The sequence below is a fragment of the Papaver somniferum genome, chromosome 7, assembly GCF_003573695.1.
Source record: "Papaver somniferum cultivar HN1 chromosome 7, ASM357369v1, whole genome shotgun sequence".
Lineage (NCBI taxonomy): Eukaryota > Viridiplantae > Streptophyta > Magnoliopsida > Ranunculales > Papaveraceae > Papaver > Papaver somniferum.
In genome coordinates this window covers 131,635,316-131,644,134 of record NC_039364.1, presented here as the reverse complement: position 1 = coordinate 131,644,134, position 8,819 = coordinate 131,635,316, and the positions used below count along the sequence as shown (strand labels likewise).

Genomic DNA, 8,819 nt, shown 5'->3' with positions numbered 1-8,819 from the left:
CCCTCCCTTACAGCGCAGATAGGAAAGAGGCTACGGAAGCAGTTCGAAGACCACTGCGAATTATATAAGATTGATGGTGTAGAGGTGGACGAACACGAAGAGTGGATGGACGCACCTATTATCTTCGATACTGAAGATATCGAAGAAGATATGGAAGATCATAACGATCCCTTGGTCCACACTACCAGTGGCTGGATGTAACCTCAAAAAGATCCTCATAGACGGGGGAAGCTCAGTGAACGTTCTATTCTACGACGCATTCAAACGGATGAAGCTCCATGATGAACAGCTAATGACCTCTTATTACACCATCTACGGATTCAATGGACCCACAAAGCCATTGGGAGACATCGTGTTGCAGGTAACGCCGGACCCATGAAAGTAGAAACACGATTCAGCGTGGTTGACGCCCCATCCCCCTATAACGCCATTATTGGACGAAAGTGGTTACATAAACTCAAGGAGTGGGCAACTTACTACCAATATCTCAGATTCCCTACACCTGAGGGAGTGATGGAAATCAAGGGAGATCGGGTCTCTGCAAAAGAGTGCCAACCACTCAGGATCGTATCAACACAACAAGAAGAGCAGCGAAAAACCCGAAGATTAAAAATAAAGAAGCTGCGAAAGAAAAGGCCATAGACCTGTTCCTCAAGGAAACCACAGGGAGGGGTTTGACAAAAGGATAATGTCCTAAACACAGAACAGTACTTCAGCAGCCAACGAAGGACAGAAACATACCAAATAGCAATCAAAGAACGTCCCAGTCCTCGGGGACCCGAAGCCGGTGTTCACACCAGTAGAGCCCGTAAAAGAAATCAACATAGGAACGGAAGAAAACCCGAAGATGATCAAAGTAGGGACCATAATGGACGAAAGAAGAGAAGATTCCTTAACCAAATTACTTAAAGAATACGCGGATGTATTCGCCTGGAAGCTAGGAGATATGCCGGGGATTGATCCGAAAATAATCCAACACGAGCTGCGCATCAAACCAGGCACGCCACCTTTCAGGCAGAAAATAAGAAAAGTTGCACCGGAGTATCATAAGGCAGTGGAAAAAGAACTTCGGAAACTACTAGAAGCAGGGTTCATCAAGGAAGTCAATACCCTACATGGATCTCCAACATGGTCGTCGTTCCTAAGAAAAATGGAGGGGTTAGGATATGCATCGACTTTACTAACCTCAACAAGGCATGTCCAAAGGACAGCTATCCCCTGCCAAGCATAGATCAGCTGGTTGAAGCAGTGGAAGGATACGAAGAGCTGTCATTCATGGATGGATATTCTGGTTACAACCAAGTAGCCCTGGCAGAAGAAGATCAACTACACACAGCATTCTACACCCCGCATGGCCTTTATTGCTACACTAGAATGCCCTTTGGACTTCGAAACGCAGGGGCAACGTACCAAAGAATGGTCGATGCTATCTTCAGGCCATGGATTGGTAGTACCTTAGAAGTCTACGTTGATGACATGCTCGTCAAAAGTAAGCTGCGCAAAGATCACCACCAGGACCTGAGAGATATTTCGAAGCAATGAGGAAACATCACATGAAAGTAAATCCAGAAAAATGCACTTTCGGTGTCACCTCAGGGAAATTCCTCGGATATCTGGTAACAAAAAGGGGCATTGAGGTAGACCCAGCGAAGATTCAGGCCATAGTAGAAATGCCATCTCCGAAGAATTTAAAAGAAGTGCAGAAGCTCAATGGGTCCATAGCAGCCTTGGGCAGATTTATTGCCCGATCCTCGGACAAATGCAAACATTTTTTCAATATTCTCAAAAAAGGGAGTAAGTTTGAATGGACCGCAGAATGCGAAGAAGCCTTCCAAAAATCAAGAACACCTGGCTTCAATTCCAATCCTGCAGAAGCCTGATCCTGATGAGGTTTTGGCATTGTACATAGCAGACAGAAGACGCAGTTAGCGCAGTGTTGGTCAAAACCAATACGAAGATAGAAACCTATCTATTATGTCAGTAAGACCCTCAATTCTGCGGAAAGGAACTACACGAAGATCGAACAACTTATCCTGGCATTGGTGTGGGCTACTCAAAAGCTGAGAACCTATTTCCTAACTCACTTCATCCGCGTCCCATGCAAAGCACCACTGGAAGCAGTCCTCAAAAGCGCGGGAAAAGTAGGCAGAATAGCCAAGTGGAACACCCACCTGGACCAATTCAACATCATTCATGAAATTTAACATTCCCAAAAATCCCAAGTTTTGGCGGATTTCTTAGCAGACCTCCCCCTGGACAACGACGAAGAGATTAAGGGAATACCAGAAGCCGATGAAGAAAGCAAGGATCCAATTGATGTCCTCGAACCCACGAGTCAAAGACAATGGGAAGTCTTCGTCGATGGTTCCAAAAATAAGGAAGGGGCAGGAATAGGCATTGTCATCACCACCCCAACTGGAGAAAGGATCGTACAGGCACTCAGGTTAGAATTCAAAGAGCATACTAACAACATCGTCGAATACGATGCAGTCGTACATGCCCTCCGCTTAATAATAGAGATGGGGGTAACCGATGTAATACTGACAAGTGATTCGCAGCTTGTCATACGGCAAATAGGGATCGAGTACAATTTGTACGACGACACCCTCTCAGCTTACATGGCCTTTGTCCAAACATTGGCATCACAAATTCCGAACATCAAATTCCGGCATTTATGCAGAAGGGATCTCATGCACGCGGATGCCCTAGCATATATATCATCCATGCTGAAGGACAAGAGTATTGAAGCTATCAAGATCACAAGGGTATACGAACCCTCGATTGCAACACAATTTTCCTTTGCTACAAATCAAGATACAGTGGAAGAAAATATCGAAGATCAGGTGGTAGAAGACATTCGTGACGATTTTGACGAAGAAGATATCCTTTCAAGAGCAAATCAAGACGAAGATTTCAGCAACGAAGATGATTGGAGAATGATGATCCATGCATTCCTCAAGGATGGAACCTTACCCGCGGATCACAAACTAAATAGGAAAATAATCTCTAAAGTAGGAAGATATGACCTTCGGGATGGAATCCTGTACAAGAAATCTTTCCTCGGTCCGTTACTACGCTGCTTATCCAGGAAAGAGGGGCATCGAATTCTAAACGACATCCATTATGGTGACGCAGGAAATCATAGCGTCATGAGATCACTAGCCGACAAAGCAAAAATGTAAGGATATTACTGGCCCACAATGGTACAAGATGCCGCAAGAATGTCCCGACGATGTGAAGAATGTCAGCGTTTTGCTAAAAAGATACATGCACCAGCAACAACGTTGAATTTTGTGGATAGTCCGTGGCCATTCGCAAAATGGGGAATATATATCGTGGGGCCTTTCATCGAAGGATCAGGGAAAAGACGATTTTTGATAGTAGCCACGGACTACTTCAGTAAATGGGTGGAAGCCAAAGCCTTAGCCAGGATCAGAGACGTGGACGTGTTTAGTTTCATATTCCAAAACATCATTTGCAGATTCGGCATACCAGCGGAAATCGTGTCTGATAATGGTAAACAGTTACAGGGGAAAAACATAGACATGCTCTTCGACACTTTCAAAATAAGGAAAAACAAGTCCACCCCCATATACCCTCAAAGCAACGGACAAGCGGAAGCTACCAACAAGAGGGGCAGTATGTGCTAAGAACAATCCCGCAGTATCAACGACAGAAGAAATGGGGAAAGTTAGCACCTACGTGGGGAGGACCTTTTATAATACACGACATTGCGGGAAACGGTTCCTACTATCTTCGCAATCTGAAATGCGAGGTCCTCCGGCACCCTTGGAATGCTAAATGGCTCAAACCGTACTACCCATAGGAGCAGCGCAGCTTTGCATCTGCGTGAAGAATACCAGAAGAAGAAGGCAGCGTAACCGCTTTACATGTTTCTATCTCTGGACGAGGAGTAGCAGGCCTCAACCTATCTATCAAACAAACTTTTTGGGAAATCTTCAAGCAAACGAAATGGTCAAAAGGCCCGCTGGATGAACGCATGTACATTACATAATAAATTAACAATATTGGGGAAAGTAGTTAATCTACAATCTCTCAGGGCTCCCCTATCAGTGTCTATGAGTGTAAGACCTGGGGGAAGGCACCCAGCAGAAAAAGATACTCAACCAATTTTAAGGCAGCGGGTCGACGGAATGGGTGCATGTAAATATTTTCAAATAAGCATTCCATATCCTAAAACGCTGCCTCGGCCCCCACCGTTTGGGAATCCTCTGGCCCAGGATTCGCCAGCGGGGTGACAGGTCTCAAGACGATCACGAAGGTATTTACCTTCGGTGTCGCACCCAAACACTCTCAACTTTTTACAAAGCAAGTTATTTCTAGTTTAACACTTCACAATACTTAAAATAAAAAGATGAATTGATAACGCAGGTATGTCAAAAGGATGATCCATTTCATAAAGAGTTGGTTACAAGACTCGGCAAATAAAGAAAAACAGGAAACAAATCAAAAAATGATCCGAAATTATATAATCAACGAGGATCAACTTCCTATGACTAGTAAAAGAAATCTACTTGGACGACACAGATCCATCAACGGGGTTGTCTCTGCGAGACGAGGGTACGCTACCACCAGAAGAAGGCCCAGAAGAACTAGGCAAAGGCACGGGGAGGGGACGACGCGGATAGTTCTTGACAAATCCATGTTCGACTTTAAGGCCAAGTTCAATCTTATCCAGGACTTTGTTGGTCTCCTCAGCCAACTGACATCGAGCCTTATAAGTGATAACAGCGGTTCGCTGGTGGGCTTGAGACAGCAATACAGACAGGCGTTCCGCCTCTTTGGAGGCAATCTCCGCGGCTTCCTCACGAGACGCGGACAACCCTTTGAAATGGTTGGTTTGTCCTTCCTGCTGCACTAAGGCAGATTGAGTCTTTTTAAGCTCATCATTTGCTGCGTGAAGCTGTCCCTCGAGTGCTGAAAACAAAGAAAAGAAATACCAAGGGGTTAAAACGAAGAAATAACAGAATTACACTCGATAAAACAAGGTTATACCTTCGACATTAGCCGAAGCCTCCTCATACTCATTGACAATTGCGTCCAGAGCCTCATCAAGAAAGTCGTACTCGGCGGATAGTTTCTTATAATCCGCATGAAGGTTCGTAAGAGCAAATTGACTGGCGTCTAAATCTACCCGCTTCATCGAATCCAAGTGACGAAGATGGTTGACTTCATCATTCACCTCCCCCATCCTTTTATGAAGTCGATATACATTCATCTCAAGATCTCTTTCAGATTCCACTTGACGAGCAACATCCGCTCGAGACGCTGCTAGGGCTTTACTAAGAGCACCAACCTCGGCCCTAGCATTATCTCTTTCCTCGAAAAGACGCAGCATACTATTCCTAACCCCGGGGCTTAAGAAAGAACGAGCCTGTTGCAATTCTCCTTCTAAAAAGCGCACTCTAGCCTCTAAGTCTGAAGCATGTTCTTGAGCATCACGCAGGTTGTCACGCGTCCATAGCAGCGTACCATTAAACAAACAACGGTCATGATTGTACTTGTTTTGCATATCAACCATCAGTGTTCACTTTTCACGCCACTCAGCTGTTAAGGCGTTGTGCTCATCAGTACGAGCATTCCACTTTACGGCTTCATTTTTCAACTTACCCACCAACTCTGCAATACGGGATTTCTGTCGTTCCCTTTCTTTCAGAAGCCATATCAACTCGGGGACTCCACCTACTGAAGATAGGGTGGGGAGACTCAGACAGAACACCAAAATACAGAGGGAATCACAAGGAGTGAAAAACCCATAAAATACAAACCTGTGAAGGACGAGACGCTTCTACGAGTCTGCTCCAATTCGTTGCGGACTATAGCAAGTTCTGAACGAAGACCCTCCTCACCCTTACCCAACTCTTCTTTTTCTTTCAAACGGCCCCTCAGTTCATTTATTTCCGCTTCAGCTGCAGACAGTTCTTCTTCCCTATGACGAAGCTTGGCCTCCAACTTTAGAAACTTGGCCTTAAAGAATTGGTATAGAACATGGTTACAATGTTCGCTCCTCATCATCTGCGTCACAAACAACAAACAGTATTATACCAAAGGGATCAGATATCACGAAGAACACAATGCGCGGATAACATAAAAAGAGTACAAGGATTTACCTCTAAAACACGTTGCTGGGGAAAACCGTACTGGTACCCATCAGCTATGGCCATCATATCAGCAACGGATGCGGGAGGGTCAACCACTAAATTAGCTTCCGACGCTCTAAGATCCTTCTCCCACATCTCAGCAACGCGGGCTTCCGAAGACAGTTGCATCATTCGACGAGTATAAGCGTCGGAATTCTTCTTACCAGCAACTACGGGGGCAGGGATAGGGACGAACATCAGGTTCTTCTTATTTAGCCAAGCCAAAATGGCATCTTCACCTTCAGGCATTAGCGAGAAAGGAAACTCCTCGGAAGAAGACTCAACCGCAGACTTCCCCTTGGCGGCCATCTCATCACCCGCACAACTCTCGACGTTACCACCCTCAGCATGATCACCTGCGTTCTCAGCTGGCACCTTCTTTGCCAAGGTCCCCAAGCACATCCCAATCATCATGTGGGGAAAGCAATGAGAAGTCCTCGGCAAGACCCATGGCAGCAGTCACATCGAAGGATTCCCCCGCGGAATATATCCTGCCGAAAGAGAATTCTGGGGAAATTACGGGCAAAGTACCCGCACCAACAGTGTCATCACCAACAGGGGAAGATCCAATCCCACCAGTACCACCGAAGGTAACATTACCCTCACCATCACTACCCGCGGCAACTTCTTCTTCAAGATCACCACCCGCGGAAACTTCAGCCTCACCATCACCACCAGCGGCAACCTCTTCTTCATTACCGCCTTCTTCATCAGGGTAAGAAGTGTCGGTACGCTCTTCTCCGTTGGACATTTCTTCATCCTCACCATACCCTTGGTTTACGGGACTCGTAACCTCCTCATAACCCTCACCTCACTGATAACCGCAGTAGAAGATTGCTTGGGTCCAAGTTTTTCTTCTTCGACACCTACAAACCAGTACACCACAGGCTCATTTTTTCCCTCACTTCAAAAATGAAAATTATTTCAAGCAAGGAAAAAGGGGCAAAAAGAGAGAATAAGAAGAAACTATACCTTGGCAGCAGCAGCACTCTTTGATGATGGATAGCACCAGAACCCTCCTCCTCATCTCCATCAACGACATCAGAGCATAAGGAAATTCATGCCCGCGAAATTAGGACGCCAAGGACAGAAATCTCCATAACGAGCAGGAGGAGTTTCACGAGGCTTGCTATTTCAGAAGGACGCCAACCACGTGGACCCGGAATCCATCCGTAAGCCCAAGGACCAACTACCTCAATAACAGTAGCATGCCATTCATAATCATGGTCACGCTTAATCCTTTCACGAGCAGGAAAGAGTTTCCGTTAGCAGATCCTCAGTACCAGGAACATACTTCAGCTTGGCATCACTCACCTCACTCAAAAGGACGAATTTCACCACGGGAGCAGCAATATTACGAAGACTAACACTCCACGGCTTACGGTTTCTGCTGTTGACATAATCCCCAAAAGAACTGTTAAAGTTCTGAGGAGTGTACCACTCTCTCTCAGCAGGTTGGAACATAGCAGGTCATCATAGTCTCTCCCTTGCTCGCAGATAACATTCCTTCAGTGAACGAAGATAATTCCCAGATATTGTGACACGGAACGATTATGAGTGTTCGTGGAAGAGCCTTCGCGACTAGCCAACACGTCATAATAAAAGGAGTCACCCGACTTATATAGGGCAACATAAGACCCGCCTCGAAGGCTCCAACCGTAGTCAACAGATGAAACTCGTCAAACTGATAATTAGCAAGGAGCTCGTAGGTGATATCATCGTCAGGAGCATAGAAGCGAACCTCAAAAGCTTGGAGTTCATGTTTTTCCTTGAACATCTCAAGATCAATATGCTTGAAAGTGACCTTCTTCTTACCAACTGAAATGCTGCGTATCACGGGGACAGTTTCTTCTCGTCTGCGGAATCAGAAGAATGACCCAATTCCGAAGCTTTCCTTTTAGAAGGAAGATTTGTAGACGGATCAGCCCTCGCATAACCCTTGGAGTACTTCCCTTTGAAAGAAACCGCGGGAGGAGGCGGCAAAGATTTCTGCGGAGGCACTGAAGGAGGAGCCATTGAACGAAGGGGGGAGCATCCACTATTTCAGTACGAGGAGGAGGAGCCCGCTCCTAGAGTCATCACGAGGAGGACCTGCGTACTCCTAGAATCTTCACGAGGACGAGAAGGGGCGCGGTTAACAGCATACCTAGACCCAGAAGGACCCTTCGGCATATCCCCTTTCTTAGAAGGCTAATCTTCGCACCGGAGGAAGAGAAACCCTATGACCCGAGGATCCGATTGCGAAGACTTGTAAGGGCCTTCCCCAAGTGGAGATCTGTCAGGATCTCTACGCGGAGGGGATCTTGGCGGACTAGACGGCGGAGTTTGGTAAAGCCCGCGGACGATCAGACATATCTACAAGGAAACACAAAAACAGTTTAGAGAAGAATACGAGGAGATCACTAAAGATCAAAAAACCCATAATTGATGGTTCATCCGGATAAACATGAAAAACCCTAAGAAACTAAAAAATACTAATATACCGACTCACAGACGCTGTAACAAAGAACAGGGGCAAGCATATATGCTTCGACATGTATGATCTTCATCGAAAACCAAGAACAAGCAGCAGGAGACAAACGAATAGATACACAGATAAATCAATGTGAACAACTGATGAAAATCCCATACCTGTATAGAAGAGGACGACAAGCACCA

At 45.8% G+C, this 8,819-nt stretch overlaps 1 protein-coding gene across 1 annotated transcript; it reads right to left on the bottom strand.

Annotated features, from left to right (window-relative positions):
- Positions 1-4,409: 4,409 nt before the first annotated feature.
- On the bottom strand, positions 4,410-6,608 carry LOC113298440. Its single transcript, XM_026547189.1, has 3 exons — positions 6,132-6,608; positions 5,790-6,036; positions 4,410-4,938 (listed from the first exon to the last, which is right to left on the bottom strand). The coding sequence occupies exons 1-3, from the start codon at positions 6,573-6,575 to the stop codon at positions 4,532-4,534; spliced, it is 1,098 nt and encodes a 365-aa protein (XP_026402974.1). The 5' UTR covers positions 6,576-6,608; the 3' UTR covers positions 4,410-4,531.
- Between the last annotated feature and the right edge of the window lie 2,211 nt (positions 6,609-8,819).

Excerpts from the sequence above, each read along its gene's own strand:
- LOC113298440 (XM_026547189.1), bottom strand. The coding sequence starts at position 6,575 with ATGATGATTGGGATGTGCTTGGGGACCTTGGCAAAGAAGGTGCCAGCT. Across the intron at positions 6,037-6,131 it reads CCCAGCAACGTGTTTTAGAG|ATGATGAGGAGCGAACATTG; the intron begins GTAAATCCTTGT and ends TTTGTGACGCAG. Across the intron at positions 4,939-5,789 it reads AAGCGTCTCGTCCTTCACAG|CACTCGAGGGACAGCTTCAC; the intron begins GTTTGTATTTTA and ends CTTTGTTTTCAG.